Source organism: Vicia villosa, linkage group LG3, assembly GCF_029867415.1.
Source record: "Vicia villosa cultivar HV-30 ecotype Madison, WI linkage group LG3, Vvil1.0, whole genome shotgun sequence".
In the NCBI taxonomy this organism is placed as follows: domain Eukaryota; kingdom Viridiplantae; phylum Streptophyta; class Magnoliopsida; order Fabales; family Fabaceae; genus Vicia; species Vicia villosa.
The window spans coordinates 104,292,675-104,319,735 of record NC_081182.1 but is presented as its reverse complement, the minus strand read 5'-3'; the positions used below and the strand labels follow the sequence as shown (position 1 = coordinate 104,319,735).

The window sequence follows — 27,061 nt, the reverse complement described above, 5'->3', positions numbered from 1 at the left end:
TACAGGCCTCAAATTGCAAAACTAATACCACCATCGTGTTCAGGAGGTGATTTTAAGGGGATCTGGGTCACTTTCATTCATTGCTAACGCTTGTTTTTTGCAGGTTCATAAGTTGCCAAAAACTGCATTTTTTATCGTCCAAATAGGGGAGGTTAAAAACCCCCGCTATTTGAATCAAAAAACTACACTTCTGGAGGTTGAAGACGACCACGCGTCCAAGCGTGGTTCGTCAGCTCCAGCTTTGACCCTTTGACTGCATGCGTGGCCCTTTCCATGTTTCTCATTCGCTGGTCAACCAGCGTGGGCCCTAGTCAGAGAATTTGAATTCTCCTTGAATTCAGTGTGTGCTCCCTACCATCATATCATGCGCCATGAGATCTGAACCCTTGGATCAATTCAATCTCCAATCCAACGCCTCACACACGCAGCTACACCATGCTCCCTCAGTCAACTTCCACACTGAATAAGTATCCTTTTTTATTTTCTATTTTATTTTAATTTCTTTGATAAATTAATTAAAAATAGTTTTAAATTCCAAAAAATTCCACAAAAAAATATTTTAGACTTCTAAAAATATATATTATTTTCTGAAATAAAAATATTTTATTTTTCTTCATAATTTCAATATTTTACATAATTAATTAGTATATGTTTATATATTTACTTTTAATTATTCTAACCAATCAAAAAATCATAAAAAAAATTGTTCTTTGTGTTAAATATTGTTTATATATCATAAACTAATTTTGTACATATTTAGGATAATTTTATCATTAAGTTTTAATTATTTGTGTAATTATTTATATAATTATGTTTTAATTAACTTAAAAAATCCAAAAACAATTTCAAAAATTACAAAAAAATTAGTTTTGTTCTAAAAATCAGTTAACAAACATTTTGTACATATTTTTAAACTTATTTGCTAGGTTTAATCATATTTCCATCTTTTCTTTATTTTAAATTAATTAATAATGTATTAATTATATTTAAAATAAATCACAAAAATACAAAAATATGCCTTTTATTTCTTGCAATTTAAAATTCCTAGATAAATGTATAGGATGTCAAATTCATGTAAATAGGCTAGTTTACATTTCCCGCACAATCGATGTAATAGCGTAGATTTACTTTCTGCACTTTACATTTCCGCATTTTAATTTCCAGCACCCATATAAACTGCGTGTATGTCAAAGATAAAACTGAACCGTCAGATCACTAACTTCAAAGATAAATATCTGAATTCAATCACAATCACATTTGCACCTCCTAGGGTAACCCCTTTTCACTCTTTTCAAAATCAAAGTTACATTTCTACTGTTTCGAGTACAAAATCGAACCTTTTGTTTATATCCGACGAATGGATAGATTTTTAAAGGGAACAAGGATAAAGACCTCCTAACTCAGGGTAGACCTCCTAGTTTGCTTGCTCAAAATCAAAACAAACAAAATTCTCATACACTGTTGTTTTTTAAAACGAATTTTCCAAAAGACAATATTTTTGTATACATCCAAACACGGATCATTACAAAATTAACGATCTTTTCAAAACATCTTTCGAAAGATAAACAAGCATTTGTATATATCCGCACAAGGATCATTACAAATTCTATTTGCAAAGGTATTTCAAAAACACAGGTAAAGCATTCCGAATCAATTGAAAAGTAAAGCAAATGAGCTAAGCAAACTAAAGAGCCCATGGATAACCATGGATACAAAGGGTGCTAACACCTTCCCTTTGTATAACCTACCCCCTTACCCAGAATCTCTCAAAGGTCTTTTTTCTGTTTCTTTTATAAACCTTTCCTTCATTGGATAAAATAAAAGGTCGGTGGCGACTCTGTAAACTTTTTCAAAAGTGACGCGAAAGCGTCCGATCGACAAAAAAGAGTCAGTTCACGTATCCCACCCACGGAGGGGTATGGCCCGAAAGGACGGTCCACAGTGACCATGCCTTTCAGTGAATTGAACATTCCTGGGGAATTCTGACACTAAGTCTTTTAGTTCAGATGGTACCGTTGAGATGTTGATTCGGATGTAATCTTTGGTGGCGGGAGCCATTACCTGCAAAAACAAAGGTAAACTCTTTGATCCTTGAAGTGTTTGGTGCAAAAATGATATGCTTATGATGCAAACATGTGGCACACAAAAACAAATCAAACAATAGCCTTAGGTTTAAAGGCTTGCATGGAGCTGATAGGTGATACCCTCCCCACTGAAATTGAGTTGGTTAAAACCTGTCCTAGAATAGTATTCGGGTTCTATGATCCTTGGAAGTAACATCTCAATACGGCGCTCGAGCGGCCGATCAAAATATTCCTCGAGGATAGCTAACTTCGATCAATTTCAAAGCTAGCCACTTAATAGGCCACAAGTCAAGTTCAACTAAAAAGGTTCTAAGACAAATTAGTGTTTAATGACATTTCGGAAGCCTAATATACTCCTTGATCGTTTTCAAGGGACATCAGTATAAACCAAAGTATCGCACTAACGATGACTACCAGATCAACCGTATCGGTACATGCCGTACAGTTTCCTTGGTCTATTGTCATATACTTAAGGTATCTCGAGATTCGGGTTAGAATCTTTCACACAAGCAAAATACCCAAACAAACCTTTGAAAAATAGAGCAATCAAGTCAAACAATTGAATACATCGAAGTGATCTATTCTCTTAAGGTAACCCCTTTTGAAAACATTTTGTTTTTGAAAGTATCTCCCCAGCAGAGTCGCCAGTTCTGTGGACCTCCGTTTTTTAATCCCGGGCCATACCTCTGATCTGTAGAGATACGTGAACTGACTCTTTTTTATCGCTTAATGCTTTCGCATTTTTGAAAATTCACAGAGTCGCCACCGACCTTTTATTTTATCCAATTAAGGAAAGGTTTATAAAAGAAACAGAAAAAAGACCTTTAAGAAATTCTGGGTAAGGGGGTAGGTTATACAAAGGGAAGGTGTTAGCACCCTTTGTATCCATGGTTATCCATGGGCTCTTAAGTTTGCTTAGCTCACTTGTTTTTCGATCACTTTTCAATTGCTCTGAAATTGCTCATATGTGGTTTCAAATACTTTTGTAAATTGAATTTTGTAATGATCCGTGTGTGGATGTATACAAAATGCTTGTTTTATCTTTCGAAAGATGTTTTAAAAAGAACGTTAACTTTGTAATAATCCGTGTTTGGATGTATACAAAGTATTGTCTTTTTTGAAAGTTTTGTTTTGAAAAACAACAGTGTATGAGAATTTGTTTGTTTTGATTTGAGCAAGCAAACTAGGAGGTCTACCTTGAGTTGTAAGGTCTTTATCCTTATTTCCTTTAAAAATCTATCCTTTCACCGGATATAAACGCAAGGTTCGATTTTGTACTCAAAACAGTAGAATTTTGACTTTGATTTTGAAAAGAATGAGAAAGGATTACCTTAAAAGGTGCAAGTGTGATTGTGATTGGATTCAGATATTTTATCTTTGAAGTTAGTGATCTAACGGTTCAATTTTATCTTTGACATACACGCAGTTTATATTTGCTGGAAATTAAAATGCGGAAATGTAAAGTGCGGAAAGTAAATCTACGCTATTACATCGATTGTGCAGGAAATGTAAACTAGCCTATTTACATGAATTTGACATCCTATACATTTATCTAGGAATTTAAATTGCAAAAAAATAAAAGGCATGTTTTTGGATTTTTTATGATTGATTTTAATTATAATTAATGCATGATTAATTAAATTAAAAGGAAGAAAAAAGATGAAAATATATTTAAACCTAGAAATTAAGTTTAAAATATGTACAAAATATTTGTTAATTAATTTTAAAACAAAACTATTTTTTTTGGGATTTTTGAAATTGATTTGAAATTGATTAAGCTAATTAATACATAATTATACAAATAATTATACAAATAATTAAAACTTAAAAAGAAAATTATTCAAAATATGTACAAAATTAGTTTATAATATATAAACAATATTTAGCATTAAGAACAATTTTTTTTATGATTTTTTGATTGGTTAGAATAATTAAAAAGCAAATATATAAATATATACTAATTAATTATGCAAAATATTGAAATTTTGAAGAAAAATAAAATATTTTTATTTCAAAAAATAATATATTATTTTAGAAGTCTAAAAATATTTTTTGTGTATTTTTTGGATTTTTAAAACTATTTTAAATTAATTTAACAAAGAAATTAAAATAAAAAATAGAAAATAAAAGGATACTGATCAGGTGTGGTTGGATTGAGAGTCCATGGTAAGGACTGCTTTGTCTGGCGCGTTGGATGAGCTGGCAAGTGGATCAGAAGGCCCAGATGGTGAGGGACCATGGCACGTGACGTACCTGCAAAACACTGAATCCAAAATTAATTTAAAAAACACGCGCGCGCCCTCCATCCAATCAGAGGACGCCACGCATCATCTTCTTCTTCAGGATAGAGTTTTTACACCTTTCATTTGCAGGTGGTGTAGAAACTCTGACCTTTTACACCTGTTGGAAATAGCGAATACAAGCAAACAACAACATAAATTTGGCGCGATGCCACCATCTAATTCGTCTTGTTCATGCGAATTCAATGATACTATTTAGAGTTCATAATTTTGCATGGGTCGTAAAACCCCAATTTCAAAGGTTCGAACCCTAAAATGGTGATCCTTCGCACAAGCCTCCAAACTTCAATTAAGTTTCCAGAAACGATTAGGACCTCAAACCAAACACAAATATATGTCTACATCTTGCTAAATATGAATGGATTATGAGATATAAGTTAGTTTTATTTTGAACAAACTATGACCTGTATAGCTCGATTCAGTGAGGTTTAAGACTTGCAATTGATTGGAATAGCTTCAGTGAAGCTCAGAGATGATGTTTGAATGCTTAGTTTGTATTGAAATTGACTGAAATTAAAAACTCGAATTTGAATTTTCTTTGAAATTTTTCAAGTGGTTACAAGTGTATTATGAGCAAGGCTTTGTTTCTGATTCGTGTCTCTTATGTTACTGAAGCATGCTAGCCTATTTATAAGCATTGAAGTGCTTAGAATTGAAGCTAAGAAGCATCTAGTTGCCTTTGTGGAATTCTTGCATTTTTTATATTAAAAAAGCTTTGAATTATTGACCAAGTCTTCTTGTCTTCAATGCACCTGCCTTGCTCTTCAATTCTCTGCAGAAAGATGAAGATTCCTTGGGTGAGTCATGCTTGGAAATCAAGCTACCCATTATCCATCCATTTTCCTTTTAATTTAATCTTAAAATAAGATAAAATTATGCCAAAAATGGATAAAAAAGGTGTGGGCCTTGTCTTGGTCGTGGGAGGCCCATAATAACATGGCAAAGATGTTTGAACCATGAAAACTTGGCCCCATTTGGAAAAAATACATTTTTGAGCAATGTTGGTTTCATGCATTTTCCAAAATTTAGCCAACTTCAACAAGGTGTAAATCCCTCAATTTTTGTCATATGAAGGAGATCTCGCACTTTTTGGAAACCTCAAAGAGTCCTCTAACCAATGCCTTTGGTCTCATGTCAAAATGATTTTTGATGCTCCTTGTGTGTCCTTTTGAAAAAAGTGTCTTTTTGTTGACTTTGAAAATGACCTGTAATGTCTTTGATCATATTTTTCAAATGGTGAATCCAATGACCATGGGATCAATGGCATTTGAAAGATAATTGAATTTCCTTCAAAATAAGCTTTGGTTTGAATTTTTTGGATGAAGGATGAGAGAGTTATGATCAGTCAAAGTTGAGTTGACTTTTCAGGCAAAAACCCTAATTTTGAATCTTAGGGTTTTGTTGATTTTTGATCTTTCCTTGATGAATTTTGATCATCCAATGATCAAATGATGAATCCTTTGACAAAATATGGACTTTGACAAAAAAATTCATTTTTGACTGTCTGTTGACTTTTTTGGTCAAACGGGTCGTCTGTTGACTGTTTGAGCTGCTGACGGTGCGTCTGAGTGAATTGAAGTTTGAAAATTTGTATGATGGTACTTTGAGATATATGGATGTGCATGAAATCCATTTGAGCTCTCAAAAACTTGTTTCTCCTGTAAAAACAAGAAAACCCTAGTCAGGGACTGTTTATGTAGGAGACAGTTAAGCGTACCTGATTTTTGTGCAGTGTTGAGTCTCTGCTAATCGCGTGATATTCAGAAGACTTCTAGAACAAAAATCTTGGAATTTTGAATTGTGAAAGATTGATTTGATTGATGGTACAAAACACCGAGAATTGTACTGCCAGCAGTTTGGCTGTCAACTGACTGTCCAGGTATTGACGTAGCAGTTAGAGTGAAAAATCAACAGTCAAAGTTAATTTTCTTTTTTTGTTGTTTTTGCTTTTGTTTTTTTTGTAAAAAATAAAAGTTTATTTACATGACTTGTTAGAAAAACACAGACATAATAAATAACTAATATTTACTGTTACCAGTACAGTCTGAGTTTCCTGATTCTGCGCCTGCAAAAGATTTAACTCTGTACCAATTGTGTCAGTACTATTTATTTGTAAATAAATAAATAGCATGTGTGAAGTAATAAACAGTATTTGGCGTTTGCGTAAGAATAAATTCAACTGCAGGCCAAATTACTGTATAAGAAAAATTCTAAAAACTAAGTGTTTCATATGTCAGGATATTTGTTGAAATAATCCATAATTATATGAGACTCTTAATTTTCAGATTGGAGTTTTCTTGAAAAAAGATGTGGGCAAATTTTGGGGTATAACAATAACCTTCCAAACCAACATAGATCTAGCGGGGAGAATATTGGGGTGCCAAACCTGCTTCGTCCAATCCACTTTAGAAGATCGAGGAACTTTGAAAACATAAGCCTCCTTAGAGCTGAGAGAGCCCGAATCTGTGCCGGACCAGAATCTATAATCCGGGCCTGGCTGTAGCGTGAGAGCAGGAAGCTTGGACCACAACTCTGGAAACCACACATCCCAATTGATTGGAAGCACCCACTGACCGTGCTGAATGAATTCCGAAACCTTGGTGAAAGGGTCGATACTGTGCGAAGTCAGAAAATCCCAACTAGTGTCTTCAACCAGAATATTAGCACACCATAAATCTAACCAAAAAAGAATAGATTCGCCATTACCAAGTGACCAGAAAGTGTGACTCCTAAGGATGCTCTAATCAATTCCACCCTCATGTTATTGACACATTTTTGTCGGATGAAAAAAAAAATCAATTTTATAAAAGAAAAATTGTTAATTTATGAGTGACTTATAAACAAAACAAAGAAAATAAAACAAAATTAATTTTTAAATTAAAATAAAAATGTTTAAAAATAGTATTAAATTTAAATTTTATCAAATATAAAATTAGAAATTGATTTATATAAAAATTTAATTTATATATACTGATAAAGTAATAATATTTTATAATTTCACTTGATTGTAATGGTTAAATTTTGAATTATAATTTATTTATAGTAAAATATTTTATTATATCTAAAATAATAAATAAATGTTTCTAGTAGACGATCGTGTAAATCTCATTATACCTATTTTGGGATCGGGATTCTTACAAAGGCCGCGACCTGCTAAAGTGAAACTCCTTAAAGGTACTCGTTGACGTACCTAGCAGAAGCCTTCAAGCCTGGCTGAGTTTACAAGTCGAAAGGAGCACTCATAAGAGTCTATCGGGGTAGACATGGCTGGATGCCGAGAAGCCACGAATAGGAATCAGTTGGGAACTCAAGCGAGCCACGTACTAGAAGAATACGTAGAGACATAGTACAACTCAGATGTAACGCCTAACAGTTACACACAAGCCGACCGTAACTGATGAATAAATATATCATCAATGGACCTTGTATTCAATGATTGAGCAACGTTTGTAACGTTGGAAGGCCAAAGGGTGCTTTTAAATGAGGCATTGAAGGCCAAAATAGCTATAAAAGGGGCTCTCGCTAGATGGATAAGCAAGACACTCCTCTTGGAATTTAGTGATCAGCTCACTACTTCCAGATCTTCCAGAATACGCATAAACACCATCTCATTCAAGCTTCCTCACCTCCGAGGGCAAGCTCCATCATACTCAGTTTTTTTACACAAAAACAATACCAATGCTACATAATAATAATTAGAATAATACTATTTTTACACCAATTTTTTACACAAATACTTACACCCAATGCTATTCACCGTAATGAAATATAAAATATTGGTTAATGAATTTATGAAGTTGGTTAATGATACAATTTTATATTAGTATTTCTTAATTTAAACAAATTAAAAAAATTATATTTTAAAAAATTACTATTATAATAATATTTTACTGTTCATATTACTGTTTGTAAAATATTTTTTATTTAAAAAAAATACTATTTACGGTAAACAGTGTCGGATGTAAGTATTGGTGTGAAAAATTGATATAAGAATAACATTACTTTGATAATTTATAGTATTAAAAAAAAAAAAGTAAAGTTGATTGAGATATTTATATAAAAGAGTTGGTTAAATATAACCATGATATTTTTTTTTGAATAATAATCCTATAGTAATAAGTACTCCTCCTAATGTCGACCCTACTGCTGTCCATGCCTTCTAGAAGCCCTTTCAAAACGCACTGCAGCATTTGTTTCACTTTCTTTTTCTTTAATAGACCCCACACAGTTAAACATCCATCCCTCGTGGCAAAACGAATTCCCTTTTATACCCTTCATTTTATATTCATTCTTTCTTTTCTTTGACCTTTATATAAACATACTCATCACATAATCTCTAAACGCATAACAGAAGAACTTCCAACATTTCCCATTCCCATTTTACCCTCCTTGCAAACTTTTCCGATGATGGCAACGCTTGGTTTCGCTGTCGCTGGTCTCTCCGGTGTTCGTCCTCTCCGATTCACCGATGAATGTTCTACCTCCGCTAGATTCATCCAGAAACCGACTTCCAATCACTCAAATCGCCGCAGGGTTTCAATCCAAGCCGTAGCGGCGGTAGTCGAGTCACGGCGGCCGGCGAAGAGTCTGTACGAAGTTCTCCGACTGAAGCCGGGAGCATCACCTACGGACATCAAATCGGCTTACCGAAGTCTAGCAAAGGTTTACCATCCCGACACGGCGGCGCGAAGGTTGCCGGAGTGTGACGACGGTGACTTCATCGAGATCCGCAACGCTTACGAGACGCTTTATGATCCGTCGACGAGAGCGGTTTACGATATGTCGCTGATGGCAGTGCACGGCGGAAGGAGCCGGCAGTTTTCGGCTCCGGTGACACAGAAACGGTATTCTGGATATTATACAAATAGAAGATGGGAAACGGATCAATGCTGGTAGAAAGCGTGTAATTTATTCCGTGAACTGAACAAAGAACTTAAAAAAAAACAAGGAAATTAGAAAGAAAGAGTATTGAGATTTGAAATTACTAATTTTTTTCCTTTCTCAATGGAAATTACTAACTTTAGATGGAGTAGAGTGGAAAACAAAAATGATGTAGATTCTATCTTTTTTTTGTGAGAATGTAAATCTTTTCTCTCTCAAACTTTCTCTACTTTTCATTTCTTTTTTCTGCAATTTTAGAAATAGAAGAATAAGACACATCCCTATCAAACTTAACGTTTGGAGGGTCGGTGGACCTGTATAATAATCTCATACACTTCATCTCAACCAATTGAATATCGTGTTTGGATGGCTGTTGAATCGGAATAATATTTTCAAACACTTCGTGTCTATCAAGCCCCTTGCTTAAGGATACTACTAAACATGTTTCAGTTTAGTAAAAAAATTGAACCGAAATGAACTTTAGTAAAATGTCTTCTAGGTCAAACAGTTTCAGTTCATTCAGATCTGAATCGAAACAAAATTATTCATTTGGTATACCTATTATGAATAAAGCAATTCACTTCTTTAGCTTGAAAATGATGATTACCATTGATAAATAAGGAGAGTATGGTAATATGCTAGAACTACCGGTTATGATTACATGCTAATTAGAATAAACATAACTAACTTGTAACTATTTCATCTTCTTTCTTGACTGTCATCCCCACAAGTAGGAGGGTAGATATCTATCATCTCCAATTTGGATGGTAGCAAGTGGAATGGTTGCGGCAACAGTGGTTTAGTAAAGAAATCTACGACTTCGTCCTTGGAGAAAACAAGCATGAGTTTGAGGATATTGGCTTGGAGTTTTTCACAAACAATATGGTAATCAATTTTCAAATGTTTGATGCGCTCATGGAACACAGGATTTGCAACAATGTAATCAATTTTGAATGAAGTGTGTAATTTTGCTCACAATTTCCATCTCTATTTCAAAGCTACGATTTTAAAACTAAAGGGAAACATGATCTTCCAATAACATTGAAAGTGATATTGGACATAGAATCTAAAGAGACTACTATTTAATTTAAGTTATAATATAAATAAGGAGAGTGTATATTTTTTTTATAGAGAATATTTCTATGAATCGTGTATTTGTCAAAGCGGGTGCTGAATCTTATATTGGAAATAAGGATAAAAATGGAACCCATTTACTTTGTTCTCAAGACTCACAGACTCTGTTTTAATTAAATTTTAATACATACAATCTTGTTGATGACATTCATACTAATAGCAAAACATGGAATCTTGCAGCCTTTGCTGACAGCATCCTCAGATTGATCCATGTTCATTTTGTTTCTGAGAGGTCGCATACAGAGAGAGAAGGTTGTTCAATGAAAGAGAAGGTTATAATTTCAACTTACTTTTTGAGGAGACAATTTGCAATGTTTTTTGAGTGACATTATACTCTTATCACTCACACTCACACCACCATATAAGACGAGAGAAGGAGGAGATTGAGATCTGGGCCAACTGCTAACTAAGTCTATTGCGGTAGTATTCGTGGTGTAATTTCGGTGCTTTTGATACTAAAAATCATTCGAACTGCCAGAGAAAAAAATGTATGGTTCAATTTGGTTCAGTTGACTTTCAAAAATAAAATCGAACAAAATCAAACCAAACTAATATGGTTTGGGTTGGTTCATTTCGTTAAATGTTTTAAAAAAAAAAATAAGCCATACATATACATACAGAGGAAAATATAATCTTGTGTTTAATCATCCATATGTTACCATAAAAAAGTTTATAATTTGACACATAAAAATGCATTTTACAGTTTTATCTTAAGTATAAATAATTATAAATGTGAAAATGCATTCATATATAAATATTATGCAATACATAATTATTATACAATACGATGAAATATATTTTGTCAAACTAATATCTATAAATGAATAATATTTTATTTTCTGATAATATATAAATTAAAATAAATATCATATAAAGAATATGACAAAATATACTCATAATATTAGTTAATTTCTCTAAAAAAAAATTAAAGAAATACATATTAGTTAGTAGGATTTTGTAACATAACTAGTAAAGAAACTCGTGCTCCCGCACGGGTAATTTAATTATGATATTGTTTAAATAACTAAAAAAAATTGTAATTTAGAATCTTCAAATAATAATCATGAAATAAAAAAAATAACAGAAAAATATTTGATAATGTGATAACACATGAATGAGTCTTAATGTCATAACACTTAGATAGTTTCAAATACAAATATAGATTTAATTATATTAAATAATCATACACATATAGATTTTGTGAGATGGAGAAAAAATTAATCTTTATTTTGAGATGGAGAAAAAATTAATATTTAAAATAAAAATTTTGTCTCTTAAATTAAAATAATGATTGATTAAATTAAAATAAATATTGTCTTGTTAGTAACCCGTGAGATAAATACATTTTTAATGTTATTAAAATTAAAAAATATATTATACTATCATACAATTGATATGGTATAAAATTCATTTGTTTGTAATCCAAAACTTTGCCAAAATGAAAACTCTAAATCATTTTCTCCCTTCTCTTGTGCATAAATTGAAGTAAGGGAGTTGTTGTCTTGTAAGCAATCGAAAATAATATGCTTTATATTGGATGTACAATTCATATCAAAGAACTTCAAAGTATCATTGAGATTCAAGGGTACCCTATCGTATTTAGTTAAGATAAGCTAGTGGAGGCAAATACAACCTAAAACTGTGTTCATACATGATTTGGAGTAGTTGTACAATCACCTTCTTCAACTCTATTATATTTTTTTGCAGTATCCCCAACCCATATAAACCATATTCTACCGCGTCTAAGACTGTGTCAACGCAATCCTAGACTTGGGACCGTAACAGTGGTCATTAGTTAGCCACTGGAAGTCACAGACTGATCCTAAATAAGATCCTTTATCTCAGCATACAGCATTATAACAATGATGCAGGAGCATACAACAGTCTCAGCAAATAATGCACCTTTAAACAAAAAATGTAAAGGAAATCGAAAGTTAACAGAAAAAATTCCAGCTCACAAAAAATGTGAGGGATTACCAAATTTTCAAGTGCAAGAGTAGTAAATACTCACTCTAAATTTCAATTGTCTCCTTGATTTAACTTGGGACCAATCATAACAAAACAATGATATATCAATTAATTCAACCTGCAACGTAAAAATGCTTTTGAGTAAAATCAATATTAAAAAACAATTAATTCAAAACAATCAAGTAAAACTATTATTAATCACAAAAATGTTTATAAAAGACCAAAACTTCACCACAAGCATAGCTCATGAGAATTGTAAAAACATACTCCCTCCGTCCCATATTATAAGCAATTTTCACCTTTTTAGATTCATTCAATAACTAATGTATCTAGTCTAAAACTTCAAGTAATTATGCAGGTGGACTAAAAAGCATTATATGTTGAAATTGTAAAATCAAAAGCTAGTAATCATAAGCTATTAACAAAAACATGAGATAGAGTTAAGTAATGCTAAGGAAAGAAATTTCAACGAAAGGCGTGGTTGTAGTCATGATACCAGAATTTTTTGTATATGAAGTGAGCTAACAGCCGCGACAAAACAAATGAAAGTACTGAAAGCAAACATAACAGTCAATGAAACTGTTTTGCGCAGATATAAAGTCATCTATTTTGAAATGATGAAAAACACTTGAACTAAAATCTAGTTATGGATCAAAACATATAAACACTGAATCAACCCAGACCATTGAAGGACACAGATGAATAACACTTAAACCATCACCATATAAACAGAAAACCAAACTGTTTTGATCAAAACATATTCAAACGGTTCTCAAACTATTATGATGTTTGCAAGATGAGCACATGAAAACTTACAACAATTGTGATTACAGCTTCCTTTCCAACTCTCTTCATATACTTTGCAATTAACTCACCAATTTGATTAAGTGCTTTTTCAAACTGCAATAAAATCAAATCAATGGTAAATTCACAACAGCTAAGGTACAAACTAACATTTGGAATCGTCATTAATTTGATTAAGTGCTTTTAAGTGCTTTCTCAATAATAATTCTTTGACTATAGTAATGAATATTATAGTGTTAATACAATATATAGCTTCATTAGTACCGTTTATTAGATCCAGAATTGCAAACAAAAGCGGCAAAAATACAAACAGACAACCATGACACACCAAAAACATGTAGGGGAAATATGAATTAATTTCTCAAAAATTTGTAGAACATACCGTATATATGAAACTATTGTTCTCAATAGTTCAAATGTAACTAAAATGTGACAGGGAGTTACTTAGTTCAAATGATATTCACTTATACTAAATGCATAAAACAAACCATATGAAAAGGTTAGGTTTTTCCACTTCCAAAACTTAGAATAAGATAAAACAAACCATATGAACTCTCAAGTTTTGAAATGAAAACACAATAGAAGTTGAAAAAAGTTTATGGTTCTTAAACTGAAACATCAAAGTAGCAGATGAACAAAGTTTATGTTTTTCAACTTTATCTTTCTTCAACATTGTTAAACAAACGATTTTATTTCATAGATTCAATCAAAGTCTGCTAAAAAAGTTAGGGTAACACAGAGAGACAGAGAGACAATACCTTGAGAATGGCTGAGGTTTTGCTGCGAGATAGAAAGCTAAAGTTGATAAAACATAACAGGTTTATCAAGAGAGAAAACCATATGTTAGAAGAAGAAAGGTGAAGTTAATCTAAAAGGAACCATATCAAGTTAAAGCTAAGAGACCATCATCCATATTTTCTACCCGTGAGCTTGTACTGAGAGAGGAACTAAGACAAAACCTTCCATTCAACAGTGAACTCTTTATCTCTTCGATCTCAAATCCATGGTATATCTCTTCAATTGTGCACCTACTTCATTTCCATAAGATTTTTGAAAACCCTAAATATTTTCAAAACAAATTGCAATAAAATGTGAGAGAGGGGAAACCCTTTGATTAAAGAAGACCTGCAGAGCATAAAGAGAAAGGGTTTTTCAAAAACCAGGGACAAGGAGAAAGGAAATGTTGAAATGAAAAATGTGGAACTCGAAAATAACACACTCATTCATTTTGATTACCACTTAATGTATGGGAAACATACCGTATGAACGGTTTGTCTTTCATTGATCTTTCTCTTTTGGTGGCATGTCATCTTTAAACCTGATGCACCATGGAAAATGACAACATCAAGTTCTTTTGGTGGCATGTCATTCTTTCGATTTAGAATGAAAAGAAAATCTGATACATTTCAAAACACTGAAAAGAAAATCTGATACATTTCAAAACACTGAAAAGAAAATCTTTTGTCGGCAAGAAGATACACATTCGAAGAGAAGAGATGACGGCGCCAAAAACAGTGGTGGTGGCGAGAAGAGATGACGGCGGCAAAACCATTGGTGGTGGTACGATGAGACGATGACAAAATACACGATGGTGGCGACGGCGAGAGGAATGATATCCTTCTTTCATGTTTCTAGATCTGAATCAGAATAGAGAGAAGAGTTTAGGGTTTGTTTTTTTGTGATTCTAGGGTTTCAGGGAAAAGAGAAGAAGAGAAGATGAGAGAGAGAGAGAGAGAGAGAGAGAGAGAGAGAGAGAGAGAGAGAACGAAAGTGAGGAGGAAGAAGAGAGGGATAATTTTCAAATGAGCAATCAATTGGAGGGAAACGAAATGTGCTCAAAAGTGAAATGGAAGTACAAAACTTTTTAGAAGTGACCAATGAGAAGCACACAAATGGCATTGAGCAATATTTATTTTGTTAATTACTTATATAGCCTTTTGTTAGTGTAAAAAATATTTGAAGAAAGGGTATATTAGTAAGATTGGGCAACATAATAGTATTGGGTAGATAGTTGATGTAGTTTGGTTTGATTTGTTTTATAAAATACAGACCACAAATTGAATCGAACTATGCGGTTCTGTTAGAAAATAACTCAAACACATCCGAACCAAATGCATTTTGTTTGCAATTTCAATTCGGGTTGAATCGATTTTGCAGTTTTATATTGAGTTGGTTCGATTTTGAACACCTCTAGTCTATTCTGCCCTCTAAATTAGTGAAAATATTATAACAATTTATAAATATTACATTAGACTATGAGCCCTTTTGTTTTGGCTTTTTTTAAATAATTTTTATATTGTTACATAATTTTGTGTAAAAAAAATTTATAAAAGAAACTTTTCATAAAAGCTTTAAATGAAAATTTGATTTGAATAGTTATTCTTAAAATATTATTTTAGGTATTTTATAATTTTATAAAAAAAAAATTGGATATTTAAATTTCAAAAAATCACTTAATTTTGAAACTATTTCAAATAGATTTTTATAAAAATCACTTTTGAAATATCACTTTTTGAAAAATTTGTGATTTTGACTATGTTTTGATTTTCAATAATATTTGTTTATGTTATAGGATGTCAAAAATAATATTTCAATTTAGAAAAAACGAATATAAAAAATTTGTAATATTTAAAAAATGATTTTATAAAATCTATTTTAAAAAATAAAAAAAAACTATTTTTTTAACAGGCCTTATATTAAATTAATTCATTCAAATGAAGGAAAAATAATAACCCTACCACTTATAATAAACTATATTAAATATTATCAAAAGGAGAGAAAATAATAACCAAACCACTGTATAAAATTTCATCAGATGATATATTCTTCAATTTTGATTTTTACTATTTTTTTTATTTTTGAAATAAAACAGTTAAACAAAATTTGTTAATATTTCATAAAAATGACCGTTTTCAAATTGATATTTCTATAATTTCTAATATAAATCAAAATTAAACACAATATTTACAAATATGATTTTGATACAAAAATTTGTAAATTAAAAAAAGCTCTGTGAATTTCATGAATTTACTCAAACAATTTAAGATAGTTAAATAAGAGTCTCAATCTTATCTTTTAGCATTAGTCCACATATTTGATCAAAAGATCATTAATATATCAAATAATTACAATATTGTATATTATTCACCTTAGTTGAATATAATAACTGCATATATTAAATTGTTATTTCTAAAATTGATTATAACATGTCTAAGTATGTTTAATGAATTCTTTGTGTGAGATATTGGATGGAACTCTAGTATGGTCGAATGATAGTTTCTTTGTTCGACAGGATTAAGCATGAAGTCGAAGGTTGTTCACATGCTTGTGTCGAAGATGCTAGGGTTGTTAGCATGTTAAATTAGGTTTTAGTGTTTAAACCCTAATTTGTTAAGTTAACTTGTTTATTAAGTTGGCTTGTGTAATGGGCCTTGTGGAAAAAGCCCATTAGTTAGTATGTTAGGTTTTATTATAAATAGCATACTAGTCTCTCATCATTGCTAAGCTGCAAATCCTAATTTAGGGTGAGAGATGTTATTTGTTATTCTTGTAAACTTGTAATCTTGTTTTAAGAGGAAAAAAAAAGAATAACAGTTATAACCAATTCTTGTGTTCTTCTTCCTTGTTCTTTATTCTTCCCTTGCATTATACTTTGTTCTTGACATCATTATTCACAACAAATTGGTGCGGTGAGCGTGGAGAAGATGCCGTCAACAAAGTATGAGATTGAAAAGTTCACCGGAGTGAATGATTTTGGTCTGTGGCGCTTGAAGATGAAAGTCGTACTGGTTCAGCAGGGTTGTTTGGAAGCGTTGAAGGGAGAGGCAGCCATGAATGCTGCATTAACGGCAGCGGAGAAGACGACTATGATCGAGAAGGCACACATCGCAATTTTGTTGAGCCTTGGTGATAAGGTTCTCAGACAGGTATCAAAGGAGACGACGGCATCAGGGTTATGGGCGAAACTTGAAAGTCTGTATATGACCAAATCGTTGGTAAATCGACTCTACCTGAAGCAGGCTTTGTATTCATTCAAGATGGTTGAAGACAAAGTGTTGGCTGAGCAGTTGGATATGTTCAACAAGCTGATTCTTGATCTTGAAAATATTGATGTAAAGATCGATGATGAAGATCAAGCGCTGTTACTATTGTGCGTTTTGCCTCGATCACATGCTCACTTCAAAGAAACTCTCTTGTATGGAAGGGAGTCCTTGACCTTTGAAGAAGTTCAATCAACCGTATATTCAAAGGACCTGAACGAACGAAAGGAGCATAAAACTTCGACTGTTGGCGAAGGTTTGGCCGTTAAAGGAAAACTCTTACGAAAGGATGGTAAGTTTGACAAGAAGAAGGGCAAAAGCCAGTCGAAGTCTTACAGTGGCGAAGCATCTGACATTCGATGTTATCATTGTAAGAAGGAGGGTCACACAAGAAAGGTGTGCCCTGAACGCCTGAAAGATCATGGAGGTAAGGGTAATGGCAATGCAGCCATTGTTCAAGATGATTTCGAATCATCTGATGTTCTTGTGGTTTCAAGCAGTGACTCGAGAAGAGAGTGGATTATGGATTCAGGTTGCACTTGGAACATGACTTCAAACAAAGACTTGTTCGAGGAATTATGTGATCAAGATGTTGGTCAAAATGTAGAAACATCTGACGAAGAGCTGGAACAGGTAGAGATTCCTGTTGAGGTGGAGCATGTTGATGCTGAATTGCATATCCCTGATGAAGTCGAAGAAGAAGCAGAAGATGTTGAGGAAATTGAGGAAACTGTCGATGACTACCTATTGTCAAGAGATAGGTCGAGAAGAGCCATCAAGCCACCTCAGAGACTTGGATATGCAGATCTTATAGCTTATGCCTTAATCTCTGCAAGTGAGGTTCTAGACGAAGAACCTAGAGACTACAAGGAAGTTATGAGGAGTCGAAATAAGACTGAATGGCTGAAGGCCATGTATGATGAGATGAAATCTCTTCATGATAATCATACTTGGGAACTGATCAAGAAACCTGCTGGGGCAAGGTTAGTCAACTGTAAATGGATTTTCAAAGTTAAGGAAGGAATTGAAGGAGTGACGTCGAAAAGATACAAGGCAAGGTTAGTTGCAAGGGGTTTCACTTAGAAAGAAGGTGTCGACTTCAATGATGTGTTTTCTCCTGTTGTGAAGCATAGGTCCATTCGAATGTTGCTTGCCATGGTGGCACAATTCGATCTTGAACTGGAACAGATGGATGTGAAGACTGCGTTCTTGTATGGTGATCTAGATGAAACGATCCTGATGAGGCAACCTGAAGGGTATGTCGAAAAGGGGAAGGAAGATTATGTGTGCAAGTTAAAGAGATCTTTGTATGGGCTGAAACAATCTCCTCGACAGTGGAATAGGAGATTTGACAAGTTCATAGCACGCATAAGTTTCATTATAAGTCAGTTTGACCACTGTGTTAACTTCAGATTTCGACTGAAGATAATGCTACTGATATGATCACCAAAACATTGCCAAGTTGCAAGTTTTTCCACTGTATGCAGTTGATAAAGCTGCACGAAGAAAGCTAGCTTGTTCCCTTGACGTTGTAGAGTTAGGTCCATGGTAGAGATTTGTGAGATATTGGATCGAACTCTAGTATGGTCGAATGATAGTTTCTTGGTTCGACAGGATTAAGCATGAAGTCGAAGGTTGTTCACATGCTTGTGTCGAAGATGCTAGGGTTGTTAGCATGTTAAATTAGGTTTTAGTGTTTAAACCCTAATTTGTTAAGTTAGCTTGTGTAATGGGCCTTGTGGAAAAAGCCCATTAGTTAGTATGTTAGGTTTTATTATAAATAGCATACTAGTCTCTCATCATTGCTAAACTGCAAATCCTAATTTAGGGTGAGAGAGGTTATTTGTTATTCTTGTAAACTTGTAATCTTGTTTTAAGAAAAAGTAAAAGAATAGCAGTTATAACCAATTTTTGTGTTTTTCTTCTTCCTTGTTCTTTATTCTTCCCTTGCATTATACTTTGTTCTTGACATCGTTATTCACAACACTTTGCGTAAGCTAGCAGTATCATTTAATACATTCTTCATAATGGAGGATAATATGTCTAATTATTTGAAAACTTCCTATCATCTTCTCATAATAAGAGTATGGCAGTGTGTTCATGAATATATCATCCAACTTTATGCTCGAGAGTGGTGGTTGTACACAAACAATATCGTTGCATGCGTAAGAGGCTATTTTTTTTTCAAAACATCGTCGAGTGGTTTCTTGGGAAGCTAAGACCCTTGGACCTCTCAAAGTCAGGTACTTTAAATTTGAGAGAGATAGCTACGTCTGGAACCAAACACATGTCAAAAGTGTCGAGGTCATATGAATTATGTTCCTTGATAGCTCTTAGTCTTGAATCTAAGACACAATATTTCTCTTTGGGTTCATCACTCTGAGGAATCTCGATGTTTGACCCTGGGTGTGCGTCTTGAGAATTTTGCATATAGTATGTTAATTGAGGATCCTCAACAGTACCTTAAGGCGAATGATGTCTATTTTAGAAAATTTTTGATGCCGAAGGTAAACAGTCTTTTTTCTCTATTTTTTAACTGGTGAAAAAATGTATTGACTTCACATATTGGACACGTTATATGTCCCTAAATGTTGTACCAGACAAATGATCGTATGCAGGGAAGTCATGGATTATGCAAAACAACATGACACACATCTTAAAGTTATCACTTGTATACGCATTATCAACATAAACGCCTTCCTCCCACAAAATTCTTAAATCTTCAATATGTGGCGTTAAATAAACATCTATGTCGTTCCCTTGTTGTTTTGGACCCGAAATCATCATTGATAACATCATATATTTGTGTTTCATGCACAATCATGTAGATAAGTTGTAAATTATGAGAAGAACAAGCCATGAAGTATGATTAGTACTCAAATTATCAAACAGGTTCATTTCATCGGTGGCATCTCCAAGCCTAAAGTTCCTTGGCTCTAGCGCAAAATCTTGAAACAACATATCAATTTTTTTCATTGCAATGAATCAGCTACATGGAAAAATTTTCCATCACATAATCTTTCATCTTCATGCCATCTAGTATTCTTTGTGTCCTTTGCATTAGCAAACAGTCTCTTGAACCTTTGAATTATTTTGAAAGGAGCACCCTTTCTAGTTACACCATCATCTTCAGCACCATTGTCCTTTTTCTTTTAGCATTACTCCCTAACACCTCGGGAAATCCTTTAAGTTTTCACACTCTTTCCTATATAATATGAAATCAATACGACATGCGTGTGTTTTGACATTGTCCAAACCCATTAGACACATTATCTTCTTGGACTCATAACTACAGTTCGACAACGTGTTACATTTTTGAAGCATTTCTTGCTACAATTCAAGTAATTCAATGAAATTTATATTCGTGTACTCACCTATTGCCTTAAGATTAAATAGTTTTAGCATAACTGACCGTCTTGTAAATATTTTGCATCCCGGATAAAACGACTCTTCCATGTCACCTTTCAAAGTATCTTCCACACAGGATTTATTAAAAGCATATACACCAATATCACGAATCATATTTTCTAGAGTATCATTCATAACTTCATCATATTCAACTTTATCTGACTCAAGTCTTTTTTGTCAATTCACTGTGTCATACCTATTGTGTAATTTTGAATAATTCCATCACAACCACAATGATTGAATATGACATCCTTTGTATATTTTTGAGTTTTGACATAATTCTCATATATTCTCTTTTGTAATTTTTAATAATATTTTACTTTTTGAAGTGTTGCTTTAGAAATTTAGTGATATAAATGTCAACCATTTTGGATCCTCTCCTTTATTTTTCTCTTCTTTTCTCTCTATCCTCTATATCTTTTTCTTCGTTTCATTCTCTCTCTTGATTATATTTTATTTATTAATAATAAGTGAGAGCGGAGTTAAGAGAGATAAAGAGGATGGAGAGGGAATGGAAAAATAAATGAAGAAAATGATTCAAATCCGATGCCAACCTAGTTGAGAGAGTCCATCTTTTTCATTGATTTTATAAATAAAAAAAAATCTATTATAATCATAATTTAAAGTTTTTCTTTTTCTCTCCCTTTCATTTAAAATCTTGAATCTTTACGATGTATTAATAATTTAATTAACAAATTAATGTTGTTTTTTCTCTTACAGTATCGGTCATATGATTTTTTAAAGGGAATTTCTCATTCCACCCATATACCTTCTTAGGGGTCTCTGGCACAATTCCTTTTTTATCCCAGAATTCGAAGATGCATCTTCCAACGCACCATATTTCGTTTTTTTAGAGGTGTTTTCGGAGATGCATCTCCAAATTCACTTTTTTTTAAATCAGCGGTGTTTCGGATATGCATATCCAAATAAATCTATTTTTTAATTTTGGGCATTTCGGAGATGCATCCACGAAGCGATTAGACAAACAACACCAACAATTTTGAATGAGTGTGATTGCACTGACAATTTTATGTGGCCCATAATTAATCCTCAACACTATAAATAGGGGCCATATGTTGTTGAGAAAAACATCAGATTTTTAAAATGCCTCTTTATAACTTTTTGGTGGACACAATAGTGTACTTCACTAGAAAGAAAGATCTCGTGAAGTTTCCCATTCCAGATGGATGTTGGAACTTTGAGGCACTGACATCCTGGTTAAATGAAAAATTTTCTGAACCTAATAACAGAGTGGTGAGTGAAAAAATTTCTGAACCTAATAACAGAGTGGTGAGTAAGATCTCGTACCGTGATAATTGGGCATGGATGTTAATGAAATGGTAAGTTACAACATTGTTGAGTTGAAGTGCGATGCTGATATGAAGGCATGTGGAAATTATACCGCCGTAAGATAATTAAGGGGCCAATCGAGTTGGAAGTGAATCTCACAAGATCTGGCGACGATGTCATGAAGATGCTTGAACGTCAAAAATCATCCGCTAGAATTTAAGTTTTAATGTTTTATTCTTGCAATTATTTCAAAAATATTATGTTTCAAAACTATGTTAAATAAAAGTACGTTGATGATAACAAGTCTTAGTCTAATTAATACAAATAATACAACAATAATGACTATTTATTCCTTTCGTGTATTTATCATCCGTATCAAACATATTTTAATATGCTTATTTAAAATAATGGAAGGTTTCAATAATAATTAATTATTTAATTAAAAATATAAATATTGTATTTGAATTTAAAAATTATTAAATTAAATAGTATATATTTAATTATATATTAATTAATATAATTAATAATACAATTAATATAATTGATAAATTTGATTTTAAGGATATTTTAGAGCTTTTAGAAAAAATTTCGCCACTACCCACCAATTGAAAAGAGGAATTTCCTTTTTTAAATGCATCATCTCACATGCTACCTTGAAAAGAAAAGAAACAAAACAACAACTCCCACATGTAAGTGCAACCACCATGAGACACATACACGCTGCCAAATGTTGATTATTCAGACACAAATAGTAAGTTTTTTTTCTTTCTCATCATAGTCACTTCAAGTTGACTTATTTTATTCAATCCAACCAGAAACTTCTTTTTTTTTTTTGGCATAAATAAAACATTTCTCAAATGCCAGTGTTTACAATTTACGATTATTTATTTCTTTTGTGTTACTCCTAATTAAATATAAAATAAAATAAAATATTCCTGTATTAAATTCATATTGTTGTCATTTGTCCTAATGAGGTGTCATCACTTCTCGATGCATTCTAACTCTGAACATGCAAGCAAAATAATAGTCGATATTTGACCATCATTCATTGATTCAATGTCATGCCATATGCATGGAAAAGTAAAAGAATTTAAGATGCATAGATATATAAAAAGAATTTAAAATGCATAGAACAGTTTTTATTTTTTATAAAAGAATAACTTAATACAAAGAATATACTATACCATAAGAGACATGGAATATTCATGGCTCTTAATTTATGCATTTTGTTTTCTAATTTGGGATGGTGTGGAAATCATATTTCAGAACCATTATTAAACAATGAACACTATGTCTTAGACAATTTTAAATATTTGTAAGAATAAAAACATGTTCACATTTCACTAAAATTATAATAAATAATTTTTCAAAATAATAAAAAAAAGAAAAAAGTTTATGCTTTTAGACCTTGAAAATTTTATATTTTTATAACCATTGCTAGTTTTATAAATTTTTATTATTAAGAACGGGAAATACTTATCGTTGTTCTTAATTAGAGTCCAATGCAATTATCTGCATAATACGTCTTATCCTGCACGAAAAATTTCAACTGTTATAAATATATAAGGATAAAACGCGTTGTTTCAAATATTTAAATTTATTTATCATTTACACTATTTTTCATTCTCTCGCTGACTTAAACGTTACACTACTAACTTTGTACAGAAATTATCAAAAAATTCATTAGAAACTTTTATAGTTCATTTTACAGAAACTTGGATCCAACAAAATACTTAAATCTAATACTTAAATCTATTGATAATATCAGGTGTATCAAAGGGCTTTGCCTAAGAAACTTATCCTTTAATGTGGGGTGTCAAAAAGAAATCTCATTAAATCCTCATAAGGCGGTTACGAAAACAGGCCTAAAGTTATGATATGGATGTTCGTTGGCTAAACCAACACTCAAAGATTGTTTATAGAGATTTATATCACCCCTACATATTTTTGAAATATTAATAATTATCTCATAAATTTACATCTCTAAATTTTAACCGTTTTTCAAAAAAATTTCTCCAATTAATCCAGTTAAAAATAAAAATCTTATAGTTATAATAAGTATTTGTAGAAATACGTAAAATTGAAAAAGAAAAAAAAAAGTCAAACAACAACAAATAATGTTATAGAGACAACAAATAAATTCCACAACCAACCACAAACAAAAATAAAAAATATAATTTGGTCCACCATGAATAATGTGTGCCATATAGGGGTGTTCATGGTTCATGAACTGCACTGAACCGAACCACATCAGTTCAGTTTTTAATAACCACATTAATAACAATTTAGTTAATTGTTAAAACAGTTTTAATTCAGTTATAAATTGGTTTAAACCGGTTTGTATATTTAAACTGGTTTAAAACCAATTTGTATATATAAACCGATTTAAAACCAATTTATAGTTATATAGCCAATTTTATATTAAAAATTGTTTTAAAATTAATCTATTTTGAAATTTTATTTTAAAAAAAATCTTATATATATATATATATATATATATATATATATATATATATATATATATATATATATATATATATATATATATATATATATATATATATATATATATATATATATATATATATATATATATATATATATATTATGTTTGTTTCGGTCGGTATTTTGATCTAAAGGACATCTTTCGAAACTGGTTTTAATGCAAGGTTTAGAAATTGAATTGGATTCATTGTAGGATAATTCTTTTCCCTTTTACAGGAATAGGAGCTTAGAATCAAATCTTTGTCTCTGTATTATCTAAAGGAAATATTGGAATATGCATCTATGTATCATGTTAATTGAGAAAAATAATTTCCTTCATCAAGTAACTTGGTAATTTTTTCTTGGCCAAGTTAATGTATCTGAAGATTATTTTCTTCTGCAATATTATCAAAGAATAAGCATCAAGTTCTTTGCACATTCTTTTATTTTCTGCTATTAATTGATCCGTGTAGGATATGAGATCAACTAGTGAATCCTTGACATGCTGTATGTTTCAAAATTATATTTTCTTCTTAAACATATAAAATGCGACAATGGATTCATGTCAAGGACTCATCCCGCGTCGAAATCAGGGGTCAAAACTTAAAATCAAAGTGAGCTATGGTTCTTGCACAATGTTTTATGTTCTAGTTTTCAAGTTACCTATTTATTATGTTTGATAGTCGGTATTTTGATATATATATATATATATATATATATATATATATATATATATATATATATATATATATATAAATAATTGTCTTGCATTGTATCCAAAATAAAATACGATTGAGCTTTCGAAACTCTAAACTTTTGTTTGCATTTCTAGGAATAATGGAAAAAAAATAATTTGGGTTTTTAAAAAAAAAAAAAAATTTATATAATTAAACCGGTTTATAAAAAAAAACTGGTTTTGAACCAGTTTTAAACTAAATTTGAATTGTTTAAATTAAATGGTTCAGTTCATTAACCATTTAAGTGGTTCAAGTTTTTTATGGTTCAATTCAGTTCAGTTCAAGTATACAATTCAATTAACCATATTTTTGAACACCCCTAGTGCCATATGTGATACTAAAACATAAATTTCTCCATTTTGATTTATCAAATCCATGAGGTCATAAAAAAAAGAGCTATCACCTGCATTATTTTTCAATCAATAATATCAAGTGGAGAAGGAGGTTGTGGAATGTCATATGAATGTGTCCAATAAATGAAAGTCCAACAACATATGTCGGCTTTGTTGAGCTAGAAAGGATGTTGAGAGAGTGTGATACTCTATAATACCACTCTAAGTAACTCTCTAGACATTGTCAAAAAAAGACACGACAAATGCATGTTGTCTAATCACATTGGGTTTGCTCACCATATTAGCACGAAACCATCCATCAATGCTAGATGGTACAACATGGACTAGTCCAAGTATGCCATAGGCGTAGCCGAATTGGCGCATACACCTCTCAGGTAAATAAGAACTAACCATTCTCTCTCATCGCATATAACCTAAAAATAATGTAGTGATGTCGAAATCCAGATGCATTCAATGGTCAGTGTATGGTGTCTAGATGACATCATCTATAGTTAGAGAGATGACCCTCTGTAAGTACTTCTAAAGGATACTTGGATGATAATGCTTTAAGCCACATCTGGTGGCCCGTGGGAGGATTCATCTGTGATAGAACCTCGATCCCGTGTGTCACAAATGGACGGAAAATGCTCGTATATCTAATATTGTAGTAAACATAACAAATTAAACATACAATTTAAACATTATAAATGCGTACAAATAAAACATAATAAATATTTTTACCTAAAATAGGCTCATATATCCTGCAAGATGCCTTGTCTCAAATGTAGTAGCCTCTCTAATGGCATGATAGAGTACCGTAATGCAACACAGTTCCATGCACAATAATGAAATCTAAGGTAAATAAATAGGGTTATGTACCTCAGATCAATGTAGAAATAAGACTTATCTACCAAAATATTGCATCCAACAAGATAGAACATGTTTACATTTGCGGCTTCTAGGTATATATAATGCTCCACCAATGACGCATATGTGGAATGAGCTTGTAGGTATGAAGCTGGTGATCTCAACGCTGACAACCTTCTTAATGCTTAGATGATGACAACACTGATGAATGTCGAAGTTGACGCTAATAGTTTTCCATCTCTCTAATGATGGTGACCAAACTTGAAGACATCTCAAGCCTTATCAAATAGGAGACTCGAGATTCCATTGAAGTGATGATATGATCTATGTATCTAGCAATGGATCTTGAAATCCTCAGAGTTGTGAAAGATAGGAAGTGTGAAAGCTCGTTTGTTCGTGTATGTCAGAGCGACCTGAGTTTTGTGAAAGTATATGAGTAACTCCTAACATTCTAAAGCAACTCACACACACGCACGCGCGTGCGCACACACACACATTTAAAATCTATTTTTTTAACTATCAAAGCTCTTAAAATTTTCTTTTAGTTTTCAAGCATTAGTTTGTTGATTTGGATACTATCAGCTTCCTTTTAAAAGCATTTTTGTACTACCCAATCGATGGGGACCTTAAGCTAATTGATTGAAAATATGCTTTTGAACTACCCAGTCGATTGAGACCTTAAGTGAATTAAATGGAAGAAACCTGATCGATTATATAAATTATTATGACAAT

At 32.1% G+C, this 27,061-nt stretch overlaps 1 protein-coding gene across 1 annotated transcript; it reads left to right on the top strand.

The window, feature by feature from the left end:
* The first annotated feature begins 8,710 nt into the window (after positions 1-8,710).
* On the top strand, positions 8,711-9,485 carry LOC131656478 (chaperone protein dnaJ 11, chloroplastic-like). The gene has a single exon (XM_058926187.1). It carries the CDS (start codon positions 8,789-8,791, stop codon positions 9,278-9,280), a length of 492 nt encoding a protein of 163 aa, XP_058782170.1. The 5' UTR covers positions 8,711-8,788; the 3' UTR covers positions 9,281-9,485.
* Positions 9,486-27,061: the final 17,576 nt, after the last annotated feature.